The sequence below is a fragment of the Drosophila bipectinata genome, chromosome 3L (genome assembly GCF_030179905.1).
Source record: "Drosophila bipectinata strain 14024-0381.07 chromosome 3L, DbipHiC1v2, whole genome shotgun sequence".
In the NCBI taxonomy this organism is placed as follows: Eukaryota; Metazoa; Arthropoda; class Insecta; order Diptera; family Drosophilidae; genus Drosophila; species Drosophila bipectinata.
In genome coordinates this window covers 3128660-3153308 of record NC_091738.1, presented here as the reverse complement: position 1 = coordinate 3153308, position 24649 = coordinate 3128660, and the positions used below count along the sequence as shown (strand labels likewise).

General features: G+C 41.8%; 2 protein-coding genes across 4 annotated transcripts in view; both read right to left on the bottom strand.

Annotated features, from left to right (window-relative positions):
- rols (rolling pebbles) overlaps nucleotides 1-4264 on the bottom strand; it is a 54595-nt gene extending 50331 nt beyond the window's left edge. For 2 of the 3 annotated variants that reach the window (XM_017244901.3, XM_017244902.3), the window contains exons 1-2: nucleotides 4134-4262; nucleotides 720-1640 (exon numbers count right to left, since the gene is read on the bottom strand). In XM_017244901.3, coding sequence (XP_017100390.2) covers nucleotides 720-1638 — 919 coding nt within the window. In that variant the 5' untranslated portion in view covers nucleotides 1639-1640; nucleotides 4134-4262. Of the gene's footprint in view, nucleotides 1-719; nucleotides 1641-4133 lie in introns of all 3 variants that reach the window. The other variant, XM_017244899.3, reaches the window with a different exon arrangement.
- Nucleotides 4265-11387: 7123 nt separating this feature from the next.
- Nucleotides 11388-24378, bottom strand: Sema5c (Semaphorin 5c). Its single transcript, XM_017245024.3, has 11 exons — nucleotides 23901-24378; nucleotides 23281-23456; nucleotides 22471-22570; nucleotides 15433-15640; nucleotides 15174-15347; nucleotides 14727-14858; nucleotides 14463-14662; nucleotides 13593-14405; nucleotides 12459-13531; nucleotides 12192-12394; nucleotides 11388-12133 (listed from the first exon to the last, which is right to left on the bottom strand). The coding sequence occupies exons 2-11, from the start codon at nucleotides 23453-23455 to the stop codon at nucleotides 11921-11923; spliced, it is 3291 nt and encodes a 1096-aa protein (XP_017100513.2). The 5' UTR covers nucleotide 23456; nucleotides 23901-24378; the 3' UTR covers nucleotides 11388-11920.
- Nucleotides 24379-24649: the final 271 nt, after the last annotated feature.

Genomic DNA, 24649 nt, shown 5'->3' with positions numbered 1-24649 from the left:
CCCTATAAGTTAGTATCGTATGTATTTGTTATAAAGCCCCACTAGATTGGGCAATAACTATGATAAACATACCGCCAAAATCATAAGAACAAATCTAACAATTATTCTTTTTAGAAATATTAAATATGATTTTTTAAACAGCTGTGTCTTTGACATTTTTCAAAGTGCACACCCAAAGTCAATGGAAGTTTATTTGTTTGCTTTTTTGACTGAGGATACTATACGGTTGATGATGTTGCAGTTGCAGATGCAGTCGGTACTAAACATGCACTATGGAAGTGGAATGGGATTGGGATTGGGATGTGGATGTGGAAGTGCCGGGGGTCAGCCGCCGCCTTGCGGGCTGCCTTTCTAATGGCGAGCGAAATGGGTCCGCGGCGAGTGGGTCATTAAAACGGGGATCGCCTGTTTGTATGCCCGGTAATGAAGGATTGTAAATGAGTTTAATACCCTCCTCGCTCTGATCCAGCATTGATGGATGGCCTTTCGGCAGTCTTTGGCCAGTCTGATGGCCAGGCTTCAAACGGACAGACTCGGACCAATAGATATGACGGAGAAATCGCCGAAATGGACAGCATAAAGAGCCTGACTACAATTCGCAATTAATGAAGTTATCTATTTTTTATAGATCCTTCTGGAAACTATAGGCGGATCTTAAATCTATTATATTTTTTTGTCGGAATGACATGTTAAGTAGAAAAATACTATATAGCACTCACCACTTTCCGCGGCACTCAGGCACTTGGCAGCCATTTCCTCCGTCAACTCCTCGGCGGGATTTCCATCGCCCGAGTCCAGGACACAGTTGACACTCGCCGATCCCCAGTCTAGGGCGCTGACTCCGTCACAGCTGGACATCATGGAGATGTCCATGGGAGGCACTGAGTTGCCTCGCAGGGTGCTGGTTCCGCTGATGCCTCCCCCGCCACCCAAATCGCCATTCAAGGAGGCGTACTTCAAATCCAAAGAGGAGTTCATGGAGCCACCATACAGAGAACTAGTCATGGAGGCGCAGGTGGAGTCGAAGCTGCGATTGCTGGCCCGTCGCTTCTCCGGCGTGGCATAAACCGGCTCCGCCTCTTTCCTGGGTGTGGCACACTCCGCGTAGGCCGGCGGTGCGTTGGAGGATGTTTCGGGATTCAGAGTCCCATAGACAGAGGTCATCATAATGTCGTTCCGGTTGAAGCTCGGCTGCCAGAAGTCTTCCTCCACATTGCCAGAGTCGGCCAGCTCGGAGGACTCCTCCAAATGTTCCTCCAGCTGCTCCTCGGCCACCAACTCATCCAGATAGTCGGCCTCATAGAGACGCGATTCGTCGATCATGGCAATGGTGTCATCCAAGTTACCTTCATCCTCGCTGCCGGACTCTCCGTCCACATCGTCCTCCTCCTCCTTGTTGGTGTTGAGCTTCTGGAAGGTCTCATCCGCCTGCTGCATCAGATCATAGGCATGTGGAATGGACGATCCGTGCAAGGAGTCCGAGTCATTCTCCTCGATGCAGGACAAGTGGCGGGTGCGAAATCCGTAGACAATGCCACTGGCCATCACCTTGGGCGGTGGATTGATGGGCAGGGGTGGGGTCTGGAGGTCTGTTAGGTCTCCATCTAGTGGGAGTTGCATCTGTTGCATGTTTGCCATTGCTGCAAGGATAGGAAATCAATAGGGATAATACTTTTAAAAAATCCTTAAAAACTAAAACTTTCTCCAGAGTTCACTGTACAGTAGCTTCTCCCAACTGTACTGTCCCTAACTAATGCTCCACATTAAACATAATTTGAAAAATGTAATTTCAGGGCTGGCTTGACATTAACGATCTGCCATAAAGTCACAGTCAGATGGATGGATTTTCAGCGGAAATGATGGAAGAGATCGTCTCAGTACACTTTTGGTGGGCACTGTGAGGTGTGAGCCTAAGTTTTTGGTGAGGGGAGCTGGGAGTGGGGAGCGGGGGAGCGATAAGCCCGGACAACTTTAATGCCACTTAATGCCCAGCTAACAGTGCAACTCGAAATTGTCCCAACATCAATCTCCAGTTGCAACAGAAGCATCAGCAGCAGTTCACACATGCCGGAGTGGGCGAGGGGGACATGCTGGCCCAGGTGAGGGGGCGGAGGGAGACGGAAGTGTCCCCCAAGCGATAGACAACAACACGACTTCCCCTTCGTTCGCTTTTATGGCCACATGCGCAATGTGGCATCTTGCTAGCATTTGGTGTCTGTGCGCATGCGCATGTGTGTTGGTGAGAGTGTGCGTGATTGCCCCCAGCAGCGATTCTGTGGCGTCTCCGCCTGTTCTGCTTCTTCTACTTATTCTTAGGTGCAAGGAACTCATAATACAGGAAGACTTGTATAAATCAAACTAGTGTCTGAGGCACTTTGGGGATATCTGAGCTATGAAGATAGGAAAGTGTCTAAAAGGTTCTAACAGTTAGGAATTTCTAAATAAGATGTATTTGAATGAAGGAGATTTTACAAGTTAAGTATAATAATAATATTTTACAGGAAGTTGGCGGAAAATTAAGAAGCTTGAAAATGGGTTTGTTTTTAAAAAACTTGATGTATTGCAGAACTTATTTGGAGAAGCTATTAGCAACAGTTTATTTTAAAGGGAGAAATATATAAGACATATCTACATATATCTAAGATACATAAAATAGTTTAAAATCAAGGTTCACATTATGGAAGTTCAACTGTACTATAGTACTGCAATGTCGTCGCACTCTAACATATTGCCACTCCCCTCAAATATCTCCCCATTTTTACCCCCTTGCCACATAGATAGATGTTGCAACGGTTATTGTTGATCCCGCTTGCCACCCTTTTTCACTTATTTTTAATTCTCTGGGGAAAAACTAATGTTTGGCTTGTGCCACTGCCACTGCCGCCAGTTGACTTTGGCGTTGCAAAGTTTTAAATAAACACACTGTGGCCGCCGTCCTCCAGTTTGTTTGAATGCGAATTTGCATTTTCGAGGGGAGTTTGCTTAGGTTTGGCAACAAAAAGATGCACAGGAAAAATAATTCTATGAAGAAGGGTCTACATTTAGAAGAAGACTATTTGAGCTTTGGATTTACCATTATGAGGGTACTTCTCAGAATGGTAAGATAGGATATATGTTTATCATAGACTTTTCAAAGCTTTAGACAAATTTTTTGTCATTTCATGATGATTTCATGATTAAAATTACCGAATATTTATGCATCTTACTTATACTTTATTTTAGTTTTTCTTGAAAAACCTTCTACCCTATTTCGTTTCCAAGTGTATAACTTACACAAAACTAATGCAACAAACAAATTACTCGAGGCGACGAAAAACTACACATCCCAAAGCGGGACGAAAATAGATCAAGCAAACTATCTGAAGAGGAAAAACTAAGCGGCGCGTCGTGGTTGCCGCAGATGCCGCAGTTGTTCCTGCAGCAGTTTGTTTGTCGTGCGCCACACCGGAGGGAGAGTGATGGGGGACATGTAGAAGCACGGGGCCCAGGATCCCCAGCAAACTGTATTAAACTACTTTCCGTGCCGTTTATTGCCTCGTCTGCGCGCGTTTCTACTTTTAGCTATTCGCCAGTGAGTGTGTGAGTGAGTATGTGTGAGAATCTTGAACTTGTGCAGCGTTCACTCTTTTTTTTTTGTTTTTGGTTGTGTTGTTTACATTTTCCTATCTCTTTTTACTCATTGTGGTGGCAGGAAAGAGGGGGCCAGGGTGTAGGGTGGTGCATGGAGCGCCCCATCGAACATGCGACATTTTTCAGTTGGTTCCCAATTTAAATTCAGCTGCCTTTGTTTCGGCTCGCCGCTCCAGACATTTCGCCACTTAAATGCTCTGGGATGTGGTCACTGAACGAGGCTCCCTTTTTAGGATTCCTTCGATCGCGATCGGGGAGATATTGCGAATTCCAATAGCTACTTAGTCGACATCGAATTATTTAGGCATTACTCATTTTTATAGTTGGGTATTACAATTTTTTAAGATAAAGAAGAGTGTGAGGATTACTTCAGATAGGTTATTATTATAAGATCCTACAGATATTAGACCTAACTTTTATCCTAAACGCAGTTTACGGATAAACTTGGTTTACAGATCCAAAAAGTATGCTACAAAAAATATCATCGTAGTTAAAAAGCAAACCTTTTAATAAATAATCCACAGTTTTTAAAATAATCCAAAAATCCAGGCAAATTATAGATAAACTTCTCAGTAAAATTTATATTTCACAATATAGGTTTTTTTTTATTTTATAGGAACTTTGTTTTAATCACTTGGCTTGTGTTTTTAATTGTGCATTGCCACCTTATTGTTGATATTTTTAATCACTTTCACTGATAATCCAAAATAGTGGCGTTCGGTTTTCTGTATCCGTATCTTTTGTCCGCCGTAATCGTAACCGTATCCGCACCGAACGCGCGCTGGAATGCAATTGAGACGAGCGGATCGCCGAGCTGGCGGCAACTGCATCCGACGGATGAATATCCAGCGGCAGCCGCGGTAGGAGCAGCGGTGAGGCAGCGCAGTCGCAGCCTCCCTCAGCAACAGCAACAGGAGGAAAAATCTGTAGGTACATCTGTATCTGTATCGGAATCGGTAAATGTATCTGTGCCCCCGAATGCTAACTAGACGGAGAGCTAAGACCGGTGCTAAAAATAGTCAGGAGTCGGACGTGCAGTCAGCGCCGGTCCATCACTTTTGTTAGATTCCGTTTCCTATGCAGTTGGACCTTTGGCGGGTTTTTAGCTATAGATTTTTAATAAATTTATAAAGAAATAATATAATATATTTTAATCAAATAAAGATGGATTTTGTAGCTTTATTTTATGAAAAATTATACGAAAATTGTTCACAATTGTTTGAATTCATTTTCATCAAAAAATACCCATTAAGTCTGACAAAAGCCTTTATTCCTAAATTGAAAATCAATCATTTTTAATGATTACAAAAATTTTAAAAATATATAAAAAATATAAAATTGCAGCAAATATTATATAGAAGTGTTAGTTTTAAACAAACACCTAAAAAACATTTATTTTAGCCATTTTAAGTGTCACCTCTGATCTCCATAGCAGACGTTGCGTCTGTTTGCGTTGCACCCCGCGAAGCGTGCTCGGTTTCTAATGGGATCTGTGTGTGTGCCCCAAGGGAGGAATCAGACTTAGACAGGGGGGAAGAAGGTGGGGCAGCGGTGTGGCAGTCGGCCAAAGTTTGCTGGCGGAACCAAAGTGTCGTTTGCTTGGTTGCCATTTAATTGCACTTAGTTTCTAGGGGAGTCCAAAGATTCCAAAATATCCTTTAAATATAGAATGGAGATTGCAAAGTAAAGGTTTTCGTCAAAGAGGGGAAACTATTAAAAAGAGTTTAGTGGTTGAGGGAATTTGAAAGTCTATTAACTGAAGCTCTGGATTGTTAAATTAAAAATAAAATAATATAATAAATATATTTCTTCAACTAATGACCTTATGAAATGAACTTATGAACTAGTAGCCTGTTATAAAAGGAAAGATTCAAGAAATTTAATGGCCTAATTTTGTTATAACATAATCCTGGGTTTTTAAGAAAAGCTTATTTAATGTATAAATTAATGTATTTTTATTAATTTTTATTAATTTTTATTATTTAATGTATATAAAATGATTAACTGATTAATCAAAATAGCTTCAGTATACATTCTTAAAAATCTTTTCACAAAAACTCCCCAAGAATGATCTTCAATATGTAATCCTCCTAGCCTCTTATTAGATTAGCCTTATCCTGATGACTGTACCAGATTCTAAGCAAAGAGCCACCGAAACCACAACCCCAAAACTCCGAGTTCAATGCTCCTAGATCCCCATACCGGTACAGAGGTTGCAACGGCAACAAGTCTGTGCCATCCGTGCAGGATAAGATACAATTGCAGTTCATTCAACCCGGAGGAGGCCAAGGAAACGCCGAGAGGTGAGCTCTATGCGACGGAAATGGACTAATTTTTCATGTTTTGAGATTGGATGACAGCAACAGGAGGACACACTTTCCGAGAAGCCACCGGCGCATGCGCAGAGTTTAGAGTTTATTCACCTCGAGGACTGAGGATTGAGGATCGAGGAAGCTGCAAGATACACGAGATACAAGATACATTGCTTGTACTAAGTAGTTATAGTTACGCACGGATTGTATTACACGACGGCTGAATGCTTCGCTGGAAGTGTTCGGGTCGGAGCCCTTAGATTTCGGTTGATTTTTGATTTTTCCAAGCAACTGTTTCAATTTCTGGCTTTTCCTGTATTTATCTTCGCCCTCTTTAATATCACTTCCACTTTCACCGCGTGGTCTCCCCCCCAGTCTTTCTGGGTCCCCCCTTATGTGAATAATTTGTGACACCTTCCTGACGACTCTTGATGATGCGCCTGCGCGTGGATTCTTTTTAATCGCAAGCTGTCTTCCAGAGGCCGCGACTTTTGATAAATTATTGTGGGAACTCACATAAATTTGTGAGAACAAAAGTGGTTGTTGCAGTTGAGGAATGTGATTACGTCTCGGGCTTGTCACTAAATTGTAACCAACATACCATTATTTTTTTAAGCTCATTGAGAATGTAATAATTTTTTTATAAGAGCTCCTATTTTTTCCAAATAATTCGGATTTTTTGTCAAATTTTGTGGAGGGTCCCCTTCAAAAATCAACAAAAGTGGGTGGACCCACTATATGGCTCCTAGCGAAGGCTATATCTTTGGCAATATTTATCAGATTCTAAAGCGGAATACCTTAAACGATTTGTGGATCGATTCTCCGTAAATCTGCATCAAAATCTGAGAACAAAATATTTTTTAGATTTTTTGCCAAATTTTGTGGAGGGTTCCCTTCAAAAATCCACAAAAGTGGGTGGACCCACTATATGGCTCCTAGCGAAGGCTATATCTTTGGCAATATTTATCAGATTCTTAAGCGAAGTACCTTAAACGATTCGTGGATCGATTCTCCGTAAATCTGCATCAAAATCGGAGAACATAATATTTTTTAAATTTTTTGTCAAATTTTGTGGAGGGTCCCCTTCAAAAATCCACAAAAGTGGGTGGACCCACTATATGGCTCCTAGCGTAGGCTATATCTTTGGCAATATTTATCAGATTCTTAAGCGGAATACCTTAAACGATTCGTGGATCGATTCTCCGTAAATCTGCATCAAAATCTGAGAACAAAATATTTTTTAATTTTTTGTCAAATTTTGTGGAGGGTCCCCTTCAAAAATCCACAAAAGTGGGTGGACCCACTATATGGCTCCTAGCGAAGGCTATATCTTTGGCAATATTTATCAGATTCTTAAGCGGAATACCTTAAACGATTCGTGGATCGATTCTCCGTAAATCTGCATCAAAATCTGAGAACAAAAAATTTTTTAAATTTTTTGCCAAATTTTGTGGAGGGTCCCCTTCAAAAATCCACAAAAGTGGGTGGACCCACTATATGGCTCCTAGCGTAGGCTATATCTTTGGCAATATTTATCAGATTCTTAAGCGGAATACCTTAAACGATTCGTGGATCGATTCTCCGTAAATCTGCATCAAAATCGGAGAACATAATATTTTTTAAATTTTTTGTCAAATTTTGTGGAGGGTCCCCTTCAAAAATCCACAAAAGTGGGTGGACCCACTATATGGCTCCTAGCGAAGGCTATATCTTTGGCAATATTTATCAGATTCTTAAGCGAAGTACCTTAAACGATTCGTGGATCGATTCTCCGTAAATCTGCATCAAAATCTGAGAACAAAATATTTTTTAATTTTTTGTCAAATTTTGTGGAGGGTCCCCTTCAAAAATCCACAAAAGTGGGTGGACCCACTATATGGCTCCTAGCGAAGGCTATATCTTTGGCAATATTTATCAGATTCTTAAGCGGAATACCTTAAACGATTCGTGGATCGATTCTCCGTAAATCTGCATCAAAATCTGAGAACAAAAAATTTTTTAAATTTTTTGCCAAATTTTGTGGAGGGTCCCCTTCAAAAATCCACAAAAGTGGGTGGACCCACTATATGGCTCCTAGCGTAGGCTATATCTTTGGCAATATTTATCAGATTCTTAAGCGGAATACCTTAAACGATTCGTGGATCGATTCTCCGTAAATCTGCATCAAAATCGGAGAACATAATATTTTTTAAATTTTTTGTCAAATTTTGTGGAGGGTCCCCTTCAAAAATCCACAAAAGTGGGTGGACCCACTATATGGCTCCTAGCGAAGGCTATATCTTTGGCAATATTTATCAGATTCTTAAGCGAAGTACCTTAAACGATTCGTGGATCGATTCTCCGTAAATCTGCATCAAAATCTGAGAACAAAAAATTTTTTAAATTTTTTGCCAAATTTTGTGGAGGGTCCCCTTCAAAAATCCACAAAAGTGGGTGGACCCACTATATGGCTCCTAGCGTAGGCTATATCTTTGGCAATATTTATCAGATTCTTAAGCGGAATACCTTAAACGATTCGTGGATCGATTCTCCGTAAATCTGCATCAAAATCTGAGAACAAAAAATTTTTTAAATTTTTTGCCAAATTTTGTGGAGGGTTCCCTTCAAAAATCCACAAAAGTGGGTGGACCCACTATATGGCTCCTAGCGAAGGCTATATCTTTGGCAATATTTATCAGATTCTTAAGCGAAGTACCTTAAACGATTCGTGGATCGATTCTCCGTAAATCTGCATCAAAATCGGAGAACATAATATTTTTTAAATTTTTTGTCAAATTTTGTGGAGGGTCCCCTTCAAAAATCCACAAAAGTGGGTGGACCCACTATATGGCTCCTAGCGTAGGCTATATCTTTGGCAATATTTATCAGATTCTTAAGCGGAATACCTTAAACGATTCGTGGATCGATTCTCCGTAAATCTGCATCAAAATCTGAGAACAAAAAATTTTTTTAGATTTTTTGACAAATTTTGTGGAGGGTCCCCTTCAAAAATCCCCAAAAGTGGGTGGACCCACTATATGGCTCCTAGCGAAGGCTCTTTCTTTGGCAATATTTATAAGATTCTTAAGCGAAGTACCTTAAACGATTCGTGGATCGATTCTCCGTAAATCTGCATCAAAATCTGAGAACAAAAAATTTTTTAGATTTTTTGTCAAATTTTGTGGTCCCCTTCAAAAATCCCCAAAAGTGGGTGGACCCACTATATGGCTCCTAGCGAAGGCTATATCTTTGGCAATATTTATCAGATTCTTAAGCGGAATACCTTAAACGATTCGTGGATCGATTCTCCGTAAATCTGCATCAAAATCTGAGAACAAAAAATTTTTTTAGATTTTTTGACAAATTTTGTGGAGGGTCCCCTTCAAAAATCCCCAAAAGTGGGTGGACCCACTATATGGCTCCTAGCGAAGGCTCTTTCTTTGGCAATATTTATAAGATTCTTAAGCGAAGTACCTTAAACGATTCGTGGATCGATTCTCCGTAAATCTGCATCAAAATCTGAGAACAAAAAATTTTTTAGATTTTTTGTCAAATTTTGTGGTCCCCTTCAAAAATCCCCAAAAGTGGGTGGACCCACTATATGGCTCCTAGCGAAGGCTATATCTTTGGCAATATTTATCAGATTCTAAAGCGGAATACCTTAAACGATTCGTGGATCGATTCTCCGTAAATCTGCATCAAAATCGGAGAACATAATATTTTTTAAATTTTTTGCCAAATTTTGTGGAGGGTCCCCTTCAAAAATCCCCAAAAGTGGGTGGACCCACTATATGGCTCCTAGCGAAGGCTATATCTTTGGCAATATTTATCAGATTCTAAAGCGGAATACCTTAAACGATTCGTGGATCGATTCTCCGTAAATCTGCATCAAAATCTGAGAACAAAAAATTTTTTAGATTTTTTGACAAATTTTGTGGAGGGTCCCCTTCAAAAATCCCCAAAAGTGGGTGGACCCACTATATGGCTCCTAGCGAAGGCTATATCTTTGGCAATATTTATCAGATTCTTAAGCGAAGTACCATAAACGATTCGTGGATCGATTCTCCGTAAATCTGCATCAAAATCGGAGAACATAATATTTTTTAAATTTTTTGCCAAATTTTGTGGAGGGTCCCCTTCAAAAATCCCCAAAAGTGGGTGGACCCACTATATGGCTCCTAGCGAAGGCTATATCTTTGGCAATATTTATCAGATTCTAAAGCGGAATACCTTAAACGATTCGTGGATCGATTCTCCGTAAATCTGCATCAAAATCTGAGAACAAAAAATTTTTTAGATTTTTTGACAAATTTTGTGGAGGGTCCCCTTCAAAAATCCCCAAAAGTGGGTGGACCCACTATATGGCTCCTAGCGAAGGCTATTTCTTTGGCAATATTTATCAGATTCTTAAGCGAAGTACCTTAAACGATTCGTGGATCGATTCTCCGTAAATCTGCATCAAAATCTGAGAACAAAAAATTTTTTAGATTTTTTGTCAAATTTTGTGGTCCCCTTCAAAAATCCACAATAGTGGGTGGACTCACTATATGGCCCCTGGCGAAGGCTATATCTTTGGAAATATTTATCAGATTCTTAAGCGGAATACCTTAAACGATTCGTGGATCGATTCTACGCAAAAATGCATCAAAACAATATACATTTAATATTATAAATATATTTTATAAATCTTTTTAACTATTTAAAAACTATTATAGTGGGTTTAACAAAAATAAATAAATATATTGAGGTTTTTAACTATAGTTTAATTTATACTTTAAAGTTTAGTTTCTGTATCCGAAGCAACGGATAAATTAAAGCCAATTTTTGAACCATTTTAGTTGACATTTGGCAATGGTGGCTGTCTCCACCACAAATGGCAAAGAACATTGTTTATATTTCTGTTTGTTGCTGAAAAAGTAGTTCCTTAAATAGCATTATCTTAAGTTATAAAACTAAAATGAATAATTTTATAGCATTTTATATATTTTGTTAATTGATAATTAAAGTCCTTGTATTGTCTAAATGTTTCTTAAAATCATGTAATTAGGCATTATAGTTAGCATCTAGAATATTTTTTTTTATTGTCTTTCTAATTTTATCTTTTCTACTGGCTTAAAACTTGTTTCAAAATGTTTCAATTATTAATTTGGCTTTGATTTATAGTATTTCTATTTTTAATCTTCTTAATTTTAAAAGTTAAAAAACTTTAGTCTTATTTTACTGGTTATGATGTTTTTAAGAGCAGTTCCCATATCTCTTTCCCTTTAACTAAAATATCTCATGCGATTTTTTGTTTCCAGCAGAGGCGCATCCCAAAAGTATGCTATACTTGCTGGCTCTGTTAAAAATTCCTCATACGCCACGACTTCCAAGCAAAATGCAGTTTTCTCCCAACTTTAAAAGCTAAAAAATTAGAAAAGCCTCCAAACACCGGTGGAAAAAATAGAAAAAATATTAATTAATAATTTTTTTGGTTAGTGAAAAATTCTTTATTTTCTCGATGTGGATGTCTTACTTGCTAGAATTTACAGCATTACACGACTACGTCAGTTCGGACTCTAGACAATACATAAAATAGTGAATTAAATGATAATTAAATATTGAAAACCTCGCTGCATGGCAAACAATTTGGATGATTTAGCAATTTTCTAATTTAGCAAATATTAACGGTCAGTCTCGAATGAAAATAATGTACACAACAATCATACATGCGAAATGCGAAAACAGTATGTGGAATTTTGGAAATATTCCATGGAACTACCATAAAATACTCTTTTTAGCTTAAATAACCGCTTAGTCTATCATGAATTACGTGCTAGGGCTACTTAGGTCGAAAACTACCTCAACTTAACTAAAACGACTCAATGTGAGTCAAGAGAAGGAACATTTTGCAGCTGCATAATATTTTAAAATAAACTTCATTATGGTGATAGCATTTCCATGGTCGGTGGACCAGGTCCTGGCAATAGATGGCACTAGGAGCTTCGGCAGTGGACGCTCTAGAACTTTTCGTCGTCGATGTTGCTCCGGCAGTTGTTCAGGGCAGACTGTCGTTTCAGGGTTCCCGTTTCGCAGTCGTTGTAGGTCTTGGCCAGCACCTTGGGCGTGTTGTTGTGGTGCATGGTGTTCCGGTTGAGGGTGCCGTTGCCCACATTGCTGTTCTTGGCTGGCATCCGGAAGCTGGACTGTCTCTTGGGTAGCTGATCGTAGTACTGAAAGGATAGCATTGTTTCAGTGTCTTGTCTGGCTTTGATTTTAGATTCTACTTACATCCTTGGTCGGCAGACTGGAGTACTGGTTGGGATAGGTATCGAAGCTGGCCGTCGTTGTACTGGTTTTGTTCAAAGCCTCCTCAGCACTGATCAGGAATCGTTGTTTCGTGAAGCGATAGGTGGCCAGGCAGCAGGCCACAGTGATCAGCAAGCAGACACCAATCACAATAGGCAGGGTGGCTGTAGAGGCCGTCTGGGTTTCTGTAAGATTATGGTATTTGTTAAAAATATACTCCTTTAGTCCTAGTTTCCAGTTGAAACTTACCTTCACATTCATTTGGCACGCAGGCTGTCTTCTCGAACTCCGCTCCACGGCACTCCATGGTACCTGGCTGTTCCACCAAACAACGTCGGTGTCTTAAACGGATGCCATCGCTGGAGCACCGAGACCACTCGCTCCAAGCACTCCAGCCTAGGAAGTCTTCGCAGGGCACCATTTCGCACTTTTGCTCCTCCAGAGCCCGGCCCTGGCAGAGTCGCTCGTGACCTCCCAGGCAGCGACGCGTCCTTCTGCGCAGTCCCAGGCCACAGGTCACCGAGCAGGCCGACCACTCCGACCAGCAGCTCCACTCTCCGTGGTCCACTTCGTTATCGATGGTATTGGATGACTGCTGGTCGTCGGAGGGACAGGCCTGTAGGTTGCAGGCTCGGTTCTGAGTGCCGCGTCCTCGCTGCCTCTGCTGGGTACCGCCGCCACAACTGACGCTGCACGGAGACCAATCAGCGGCGTCGGAACTGTCCTCGTGGTCACCGTGTCGCTGGCAACTGCCGTCCGCCTGGCAGCTGCGAGACTCCTCCTTGGCCAGGGCCACTCGCACGGAGCTGGGATCGGGACTGGTGGCGCGGCAGACATACCGGAAACGCTTCTCCAGCTGAGGTTCCGTGGAGCTACGATTGCCTCCCACATTGGTCGTCGTCAGCCAGGGAGTCCAGCCGCTGAGCTTGCGCACTTCCTGGCAGCTCTGCATGTTGCACTCCTCGTAGTCCAGCCGACAGCCAGGGCACTCCAGGCCACCGTTAAGCGGAGCCGGATCGTTGCATTCTCGCCTTCGCATCCGGAAGCCACCGCCGCACTGAGCACTGCACTCACTCCACTCGCCCCACGGTCCCCAGCCACCGTTCACGGATTGCGGCTCCGCCACAGGACATGGCGGCAGGTGGCGGCAGTAAATCTCCGACCGATCGGATCCAACACAAGTACGTCCTCCAAAAGCTGGTCGAGGGTTTCCGCAGGTGCGGTGACGGATTTTCACGGCAACTCCACAAGTCTGGGTGCAAGGCGACCAGGCAGACCACTCTGTCCAACCTCCATGTTGGGTGCAGTTCGTCACTTGGGTGCTGCAAATCATAAATGGTAGAGTATTATTTAAAGAACTATTTGAGCTAGAATGTAACTCACCTTATGCCATCGCAGGTGGCACCTCCGTGCTGGGGCTGCGGGTTGTTGCAACTTCTCTGCCGGCACTGGCAGTTGCTATCCGGCTGCTCGTGTTGCTGGCAGACCGCCCAGGAGGACCACGCCGACCAGCCACCGTCTATGGGGGCGTTGAGCACCGGACAAGTAAGCTGGGGAGCCTGATGCCAGTGCTGCCACACGGAGGAGTCCTGAGGCTGGGGCATGCAGCGCTCCACCAGCTCGTTCCAGCCACAATACGGGTCCATGGCGTTGAGACAACTCGACTGGGAAACGTGGCGACTGCAGCGCTGGGCAGGGATGCGGGTGAGGGCCAGATCCGTGCCCACGTACAGCGACTCAGTAACCTTGACGTAGGCCATGTTAAGCAGAGCACTGCTACCCGTGTCGTCCGCCTGCCAGAGTTCCACCAAGCAGGTCTGGACTCCCTCGGCTCCATACTTTACGGATAGCTTCTTGATATGATTCCCACTGCTGGCGACGAAGAGCACATGCACCTGCTCCGACTTTGTGGTCACAATGTCCAGGGCCACGCGACCAAACTGTTCCAGCTTGGAATGGTACAAGGGCTGACCGCCAATGGGCTGGACCGCCTGATCTACCAACTGGTACTTGGAGCTGTCCAGCCACTGGCCGTAGCTGGGGGAGCTGCTGGTACACTGGAACTGGTTGCGTTGCGTGGTGTTCACTGTCTTCCAGGCGGCATCAGCGTGTTCCTGGTGCTTGAAAGCACCGTCGAAGGCCTCGTTTATAGAGCTGAGGTTAAAGGCACACACAGCCGATCCAAAAATACTCGATCTACAAGAGAAATATGGGATTATAATATGTGGCTTGGTTGAAAACCCAAGAACTTACCCGGAGGTTCTGAAAGTAGCATACAACACAGACTCGGATTCGGCGTAGGTCATGCCCTGAACTTCATCAAAATAGTAGGGATACTCGCCCGGCAAGGAGCAGTGCAGGCGAGCCTTCAAAAAGGACATCCAGTTCTCCTTGGCCCATCGCCCACCGCCAACATCGTTTTTGCAGACTCTGGCTATCCTCGAATAGATCACCTGAGGGTAATGAATAATATTAGTGTCTGATAATGGACGATTTCCTTGTAATGTGCACACCCACCTTGCCACAGCTCAGGTGTTCCACAGCCGATTCGCGCAAAAGAAAATACACAAAGTTTCCGGCCTCGAAACTTCCCACAAACTGGGCTCCATTCAGCCAGTTATTGTTGTATTGCTTGGTGCGGAGAAAACGCTGAAAAAAAGACAATCAAAAATGTATTAGACTGCGATTTCAAATATAATTGCAGATTAAACTATATAGAGAAGGTTAAATTTAATTTTAGCACAACACGAAATGAGTTCTTTGTTTCAAAAGCAATTAAAATGTATTTAGTTTCAAATATTAATCATACGCAGTGTGGTCAACTCCCAATAATGGCCACCATTTTTTATTAAATTACTAATACGCAGTGTGGGCCGTGGCAGAAAAAAAACATGTGTTTTCCAATTAACAAAAAACAAAACGATAAACTATTAAGTTTACAACAAAATATAATAAAATGCTCACCTCATTGGACTGCACACCCGTCCGCAGAATGGCCACATCGCTGCCAGTGAAATCCGTGGCTGTGCCGACAAACAGCTGGCCGTTGGGCAGCAGGAGGCTGGTGCTGTTGGCCTGGGGATGGAAGGGGCACTTGACCACGCCGCTGTCCACGCCGGTGACGTTGAGGTTCTCCATCTGCAAGAGTTTGGTGGCGAGAGTTTAGAGCTTGCTGGGGACTGTCGCGTCACATTGGCGACTATAGCTATGGACGACCACTCACCTGGCGCCACGAACAGCTCGGCTGGAAGGCGTTCGTCCCACACGCGTACAGTTGGTTCTCACCATAGCTGTGGAGCACGCGTACATAGTTGCGACACAGTCGCTCCGACTGGCCTTTTGCCTGGCACATGGCAATCTCTGACGGTGTGGCTCCCCAGCTGGCGCGCTGCAGCGGCTCCAGATCAAGAGACATGCGGAACAGGGTGTCCCTAAAATGAATAATTAAATTAAATTAATAATAAAGCTTAACTATAAAATATTTTAATAAAGAATCTATGTTTTATGGCCTTCTTTAAAGGGCTTCCTACGAGTACCGGGTATTGGAATACAAAAATTCCTTTTACTGTTATAAAGACTGCCTCCAAAAAAGGCTAGCTCCGGCTCCAGCTCCAGCTTCACTTAAAGCCCCTCCCCACTGCCCCTCACCCAAGAAGCTGTCATAATTTTGAACTGGTTGGCCGCCGGAGCATTGAACTGCAAGGCAAACTGGTAAGAAAACTTGGTCCAGGCACCGTGGTTGCCAATTGCCAAAGAAGTTGGAAAAGCATTTATTAGACTCGCCAGTGGGCGTCTTTGAAGGCTGATTTAAAAAGCCATAGTCTGACTCTAAAATAGATTGAAATAAGTAGCTACATTAGTGGATAATTTCTTGTTAAAGCCCGAACCACTGTGCTACGCTTATTTGGCGAAACGAACACGAAGATCAATAGATCAAGTGCATTTGAATGCGCGCGAGAAGCAATCGCTAAATGGTTACATCTCGGCCTGGACAGCGGCATTTTTCCAGTGGTTTGAATTGGATTGGTAAGAGTGGTTGGAATGGCCAACAGTTGGACGTGGAGTTGGGGGCTTGGAATGGAGAACGCCGCCGTGCTTGGGCTTGAGAAGGAATGCCGCCGACCAGACGACGCCAAGCTGTAAAAAGACCACTGCCCACAGTCCACCACCAATCTAATGGTCAGTGGCCCGAGGATATATTTATGTTAAGACTTCTACAAAGTATAGTCTGGCATTTTTCTCTTAGTGTATGTGATACTGGATCGTCAGCCTGATCGCCCAATATCAATCAGTCGGATTGCAGCTGGCACAAGGCGCGTGGCACTTCGGCCTCCGTCCAGTCGTGTTGCAGGTAAGAAAAAAAAAACATATATATAGCTCAGGTGGTAACTCGAGATCCACGCGCTGCGTGTGCGTCTTAAGCGGTACGTGATGAGGTAATAAACACGCCAACATTTTGCGAATATGCGGATCAAACAACATCATCGCCCTTCCCGAAATAGCAGCTGTCCAGCAACCGTGAAAAGGTGTTTCCCCACTTCATTGACAGATGCAAATATTTATAGGGTTTCAATATTAATTTAAAGACTAAACAGTGCAGTATTTTAAACTTCCACGACTTGGCCACTGGACCTTGTTCTGGGACTTATCAACTTACTGAGGGTTCTAGCCACTTTTGACCAACAACGTGCCATTTATTGACTTTGTTAAAGCTGCTTGGGTAAGGTCGTGTTAGTGTGTCAATAAAGAAACTAATGCCAATAAATCTATATGGGATTGTAACTGCAATCGCCATATCTAAACGCCGGGGAGATTAGAACTGTGAAGTGGGGCGTTACCGGAAATTTCTTTCCCATTCAGGCAACACCTCTCGACACTAATTCATTTTAAATATCCATGTGAAAATGACGTGACAAAAGCCTCGTAGTCTGACAACTGCAAAAATGCCAACTGCAAAAAATACAAAAAAGATGGTATAGGCACTGGAAAAAAAACAAAATCACAACTGCTGTAAATCGCACCTAGACTTAACGGCTGCGAAAATTAATTATTGCTGATTGTGTTAGTTCCACTGAAACCCGAGTACGTTGACAAGTGGGGCCTCAGCGGTGTGATTACATTTGCAATGCCCACTTTGAGGCCCTACCCCGAAACTAAGGGGTTCCCACTCATATGGTTGATAGGGTATTTGGTTGTAAAAATAATCTTTACTTTATTGGAAGTAAAAAAAAATTCAATATGGAACTAGGTTTCTAGGAAAATTTTTAATATAGAGACATTACTTTTAAAAGTAAAGAGCAAGTAATATCACTTGGAATAAATACGTAATTATTATAGAATTTTAAGCAACTTTGTACAAGTACAATAAAGGAAAAGATCTTTCTATTTAATGCAGACTTATAGAATTTGTCTTCAAAATAAACTTTCTTCTTAAAAATCTTGTAATAAAATTCCTAAAATTCCTGGGTATTCCAAGCTTCGTTTCTGCTTGATTTATTTATAATCTTGTTAAAAAAAGAGAAAAAACCAGTGAAATGAGAATTGCAAATAGGCATACCAAATTCCAAAAGTTTCTGTTAATTTCAGCACGAATCCGTGGATTCTGACTGACAAGTTCAATGTGCTCTTTTATTTTTGTTTTTTGTTGCAAACCATCTAGCACTGGCACACCACCACCCAGTGCGATAAGCAACGGCCTTGCCAATTAGCATTGGCTTTCAAAAGCCTCCCCTCTGGCCCCTTGGGCCCCTCATTTCATTACCGCTTCACCTGATTTTATCTTTCGTCTCACCTGACGGCGGCAGCGAATATTCTCTACTGCTGAGGTGTGAAAAAAAGGCCGATACACATGTTTCGCTTATACATATATATAGTGTTTTTTTTTAACCTATTCAACTTGGTATCTAGTGTTTGTTTTGTTTTGTTAGCTTTTTAATTTGTATTTGTCAGTACTATACTCTTTGAAATTCGCTATCTAGGCAGGGGCGCGTGCGTGCAAATATGCCCGGTAATGTACATGGAAATGATCGGATGTTTGCTCGAACCTACCCATGACTGTATCTATTCTAAGCTTCAGGGGATATCTAGGAAATTATCACAAAAATGTTATATCTGGCAGGTTGTTATTGGTTAAAAGTAATCAATAATACAAGATAGGAAGAGAGTCTTTATAAAAAATAACTCTTTAACTTGTTATTTAATTAAACAAAATAGTATAACACCGAGGCCTTAATGATTAAGACGTATGAATGATCCTCATCTTAATGAGGATTTTTTTATCTGAAATTATATTTTTTTTTGTGCATAAAAGTCCATCTAAAATCAACGTAACTGGCTTTTTATTTATTTCTCAAAATAAAGATATAAATGTAAGAAAAACTATAAAATCAAGTAAACTATAAATCCCCAAATTGGAATAAAAACAAAACTATAAAATCAAGTAAACTGTAACGCCACAACTTTAAAATTCGCCATGACCCATTTGCATAACCGATATATCCGTAAACCACCATAATGGTCTGATCCACATAAGACTGTGTAAGCACCCCTGAGCATTCGCATTTCGCATATTTTTTCGCACACCTTGCACCACCACCACCACCGCCATCGCCAATTTTTATTTGAACGACAACCGCGACAAGATAACAAAAAGAGCTCTTTGTAAGCGCACTGGAGGCGCAAGTGTGGAGCAAGTGGAGCAAGTGAGGCAAGTGGAGCCGGACAGGCTGTTAGCCTGAGATGCAGATACAGACAGGGGCTATTAAAAATGCGGTGTCGCCGCCTGTCGCCCAAGAGTTGCTCAAGTGGCCGCCGCCGTCGCCGCTGCTCAGGTGGTGCGTGGGCGTTGTGTCTGCTGCTCCAGTGGCACCACTGGCTTTGGCTTTGGTGGCTCCGGGTCTGGTTGCTCGCATTGAAATGGGTTACTTGTAATTAAAATTGCCGCTGCACTGCCCGCCACTGCTAATCTCCACTAATACCCAGTTACAGTTGCTTCGAACTATGGCAAACTTTTTATTGCCTTGATCTGGCAAAGATTATGTTTCTGAGGTATCACTGTACGTCTATATTCTATAGCTTTTTTTGCTACATAACTGCCTACGCTGCCGCATTCCTGGCTCGCAAGCTCAAACTCAAGCCGAGTTCGAATTTCTGGCTGTCTGTCAGGCTGGAGCCGTTCGAGAGCATTTTAATAGAAATATGCAAAATGTTTGCCAACAGTTCACAAAACGCCCCTCCACCCCTCGGAGGTTGCTGCAACATGGTTTGATTAATTTTGATTTCAATTTCGGGTATCCGTGTGCTCCAGTAGCCGGCGAGCTGACGTTAACTGTCACAGGTGCATTTTTGTATCTTGTAGTTTAAAGATTGAGTTACACGAAACTATTGGGCGTTCAAAATTAACTATGATTTATTACCAGAACAGCGAGTTACGTAGGAGACAAATACTTGTAATATTTTAAACTCTAGCACTTAGTTTCCTGCTGAAAAACCACTGCCTGTGGAGATCCCCGTCTGCGAGTAACCACCCCATGTGATATTCGAGTTGAAAAACAATATCATGGTTAATGCACAACACACGAAAATAATTTCCTTGTTTATATAACATTTTGTTCAAACATAAACATTTGAAATGCTTCCCAGCAGGTCATTTGCATGCTCCATTTGCGACAGGCCCAGAGCCCATACATACATACTACTATGTAAGTACAGCAGCGTTTAAGCCGACCCCTACGAAAAATAATATTATATATGGATATATGCTCGTAAATGTGTCCGCGTGCACTGGATAATGTTTAAAGAAACTCACAAAAAAGGTTGCAGCACGAACGAAAGCGAAAACAAAACGGAATATTATTTTAATGCAGTCTATATCAAATTTCGTCCAGTTGCAAGAGGTCCCCAAATTTAGTAGCACTGAGGAAAATAATTGTAGCTATAGGTGAATTATTATCCTAAAAAACTTCAACATAAATAGGGTTTTGAGACTTTGAAAAAATTGAAATACTTCTATGTATCTTTTTTAGGCCTTTAAGGCTCAAGTTCGAAAACTTTTCTTTTAGAAATATATTTTTTTTTATTTAAAAACTCAATAACTATTTAAACTCATCTTCTTCAGGATATAGATATTTTTCAGTTTTTCTAAGAAACTTCCCTATATTTTCTACCAGTGCACTCTTCACTGGCTTTGCCCTGTTCATGACAGAAAATTACGTTATGGTTACCAACTTGCCTCGTCACTCGTCATGGGACATGGGTAGACGACCCAAGGAGTCCCAGGTCTCTGTCCCAGTCCCAATTCCATTCCCATTCCCGATTCCCAGTCCCGTTCTCATTCCCCTCGCCGAATCCGATTCAATTCCCATTTCCAGAGTTCGTCAACAGGCGGCTGCCTGTAATCGGAGACTGCAGTCGTGTCAAGTGTGGTGCAGGCCGGAGACAAGGAGCATGCACCGCCACTCCACCAAGACATCCGCCAATAAAAAGACTGAGGTCCGCACACAACCTCTCGGAGCAATGCCACAACCACAGAAATCATAAAACAATTGTACCAACTACATAGTTTAGATATGTCAGTATATTCGAGCGGATTGCCACAATTAAAATGCGGTCTGCGATTAGAGATGGTTTACGTTTGTGGCTTTGGTGGTTTATTTGAACCACTGCGAGGGTCATTCGGTGGATTACTACTTGCGGGTCTTCAAAGCGGTTTTTTGTTTTTCGAGAAGCCTTAAAGAAACCGCTCTAATAAGGATGATTGTTAACCTTGGGTGGTGTTACAGGAAGTTGTAATTATATTTTGTTGGAAAGGATATCGAAGGGTCTCTTTTGAATTGTATCCCAAATCATCTTATTCCACATTAGCCCACGCAAACTTTCTACAGCTGGGAAACAGTTCTCAATAGTGATTCCCAAGTTTGAAAAAAAAAGAGAAACCCAACGGCTGCTGCAATGGAAAAACCCGTCTAGGCCCTTTGATTAGTTGGCTTTATCAACTAAGCCTACACGGATAAAAATAAATTACATTTTATGTGCCTTATAAAGCCCACTAGCCTATCTGCCCACCTACTTGCGAGACAAACATACTATTTATTAATATGGAGCAACTGGCCTTCGTTGGCAAGGGACTTTATCGGACTTAATATCACTATCTTGGCCAGCACACACATACTATGTGTTTAGAAACCGCATAATTCAGAGGTTCGTAAATACGAGTGTGAAAAATAGTAGGGTGGAGGAAAGTCTTCGACGAAGAACCGAAAGAAACTTAAAAACTCTGACAAATGATTGACGACAACGGCATGATAAACGACTTCCCCTGGGCAGCAATGGGTTAAGGCCCATTTGCACGTATTGGTGGGTTTATCAATATGACGACACGGCAGACATCTGCTTTCAAATACGTTCCTATACATATATCTTATCGGTTATGTGGTGTGTTGTTTCTGTTTTTATAGAGGAGAGGTGTCACATCTATGCGAAGCAGAAACAAATATACTTCAAGTCCCAAGTCCCCGGGTTCTCGGCGCGTAAATGAAAAGCAAACTACAAGAACCGAGTGCTGAGCTACAGATACAGATACAGATACGCGTACGCTCGTATATTAAATTGCTCAACAAATAAGCAAAGTACTTTACCCCACCAACTGGCAATCTTTGGCTCTCTCAGAGCCCTGCAATATTATTTGGTTACCTTTTTCTCTGGGGTTTTCCCCTTCTACTCTTTTTCCTTCCTTAATTTTTTATATTTTTATTTTTACACTCAATTATCTTTATTTATTCCCTTGCCCACAGCAGGTACTCGAGATAAAGTTATGGGTATGAGGGGTTTTTTGTTTCGAGCTTGCTGATATGTTCAAGATTCGGTAAGGCGATGCGTGCACTTTCGTTTTTTATATACAAGCATATATATATTTTTTGAAAACTTGCGTCACAAGCCAAAGAACAGTAGGAGCTTCCCCGTTTTTTCATACGCAATGCATCTGTTTATTATCTCCGGATCGTTGGGTTTTACGTAATGCAGTTGCTGATAACCCAAAACCAACAAACGCTTAAGGAAGATTTATTTTTGGGGGTGTTTGCCCTATCGCTATCAGAACGAAAACGAAATACGATGACCCACTTATCGGTGTACTGCTAATTAAAAAGTGACTCCTACACTGTAATCGCCGGGACTTTGACGCAAAAGTAAGACTCACTATAACTGCGTGACTCAAATGAGCCGGAAGCCAGAACTATAATAACATAAGACTCCTGGTTCTTACCTGGCGCCGACTATTACTTGGCTCCTGGAAACGTCGAACAGCATTTCCGAATACCAGGTCGTTTCGGGATCGTAAAATCGTTTAGCACTCGACATTAAATCTGAAAGAGAAAAACCAAAATTAGACAAATGCATAATAAAAGCAACACTATCAAAAACTCATTAAAAATCGATTAATTGACCCAATTCCTGGGATGGGTAATTCATGACTTTTGATTCATTCGAACAGCCTTTCGCAATATTTAACCTGACTCGAAGGGCTCTCAATTTTCACGGGTAAACAAAAAGTTTCCATTGAATTTTAATACTTCATTTAGTTGGGGTAAAAACCCCATACAAAAATTAAAATCATTGTCAACAAAAGTTTTGAGCTGAGTACGCGTTTCGAGTCTGTCTCGAAGATACATTCCATTGCAAAACGAGGAAAAGAGCAAATATTTATACAAAATGCAAAGCACTGAGCTGTTTCTGATTAAAAGCCACAGATACTCAGATACTCGAATATAAAAAGGTGTCATACAAACGACTGACTGAGGAATTCCTTAAAAATCAAGATCATTGTTGACGAGCCGGACAAACAAATGCAGTCGGTGGGTGGGTGGTTGGATATGGCATATGGCCACCTGTTGGCTCCCCATTGCGCAATCGAGTGCAGACTCTCACGCCCAGAACCACTTGGAACTCTGACAGACATCAACCCAATTTACAATTAAGCACTTTACCAGCTCCCTCAAGTGGCCCGTCTTGATTGATTGCCTTGCAATTGACACAGTTTTCGTTTAGTTTTTTGATAATCCACACCGCCACCTACCTTGATATGAGATGTAGCGCGAATCGTTTTCCAGCAACTCCCCATTCGATTGGGTCTTGTAACCCATGTTGGCCAATAGAGCCTGCGAGGGCACAGGGCCTTCTAGGGTTAGGAGTGAGAGAAGCAGTAGCATCCATAAGGAGCGGAACATTTTAGAACATTTTAATATTAACATGCTGAAAGAAAAGAAAATAAAAAGGGTTTTTAATAAGGGAAATAAAAATAGGTACTATTTATATATTAATTAAATATATTTATAAACTTGTTGATTTTAAGTTCCCGCCAGTTGGATGATTTATTCTTTACTGAAACAACAATTTCTGACCTTCCAAAATAAAAATTACAAAGCCCAGATTTAAAAGGTATATCTGAAGATGTTTTACATAAAAATAAACACTAGTCACGTAAAATTTCATATTTTCTTCAAGAAATTCAAAAGACTTTTTAGCACGTTTTATAAAACTAAAAAAATATGTATACAAAATCATAGAGTTTTGTTATCAATGTTTTGTAACTATCAGATCCAATGCTTTACATTTCCTTTAAAATAATCTATATTCCTATATCAATGTAAACAATAAAGAATTCCGATTTCAGATCGGATTGGCGAAGAAACTCACTTTATTTAGTGTCACGTAGCATGCAAAAAGTAGATTAAATTTATTCCATTCAACTTTGCGAAGAGAGCAGATTGTTAAAGAGTTGGGAATTGTATAATTTATAAGCGTGTGCCTTGATAAGCAAACGAATCGATTTAAGCGCGTGTTTTTTCCTTTTGTAGAAGATCTATTCAGATCATTGATTATCACTTTGGACATAAAATAAAAACACCCACACACTAGTTTAGCACAATTTATGTGTGTTTTTTATATAATTCTTGAAGAAACTTTTCAGATGAAAAGCAATGTTTTCTGGCCCCGGGTTGGGCTCAAAACATTGACAACAAAAGACACTGAGATAGACACAGGCCAGGCACACAAACGTCGACGAATTTAGCGAGACGGGTTTTTACTTCTGGCTTACTATAATTTCCTCCACTTCCACGCGTTCGAAGCCAGTCGCGCATGCCCGCGAAGCCGAAGTTAACCGCACAGAGAGTCTCAGGGAAGTGAGCTGCCGAGTAGCGCCGTACTGCCACCGAACCGATATTGCCCAGATAGAGATACTCTCGCACTCACAGATACTCACACACACAGAGAATACAGCGAATGGAAATGAAAACAAAAACGTAAAAACGAGCGACTCCATACAAACAACAAATGGCCAAGCAAAGCGGAGAGGCAAACAGGCCGAAACGCCGACGCGCAGCACTCTCTGCCCCCGATGTCGGGCGGCAAACATAACCGGCTTCGGCAACGGCCTCGACTTC

Coding starts and splice junctions, on each gene's coding strand:
- Sema5c (XM_017245024.3), bottom strand. CDS start 23,455: ATGTTAATATTAAAATGTTCTAAAATGTTCCGCTCCTTATGGATGCTA. Junction 22,571..23,280: donor GCGCTACATCTCATATCAAG/GTAGGTGGCGGT, acceptor TTTCTCTTTCAG/ATTTAATGTCGAGTGCTAAA. Junction 15,348..15,432: donor CGAGCTGTTCGTGGCGCCAG/GTGAGTGGTCGT, acceptor AAACTCTTGCAG/ATGGAGAACCTCAACGTCAC.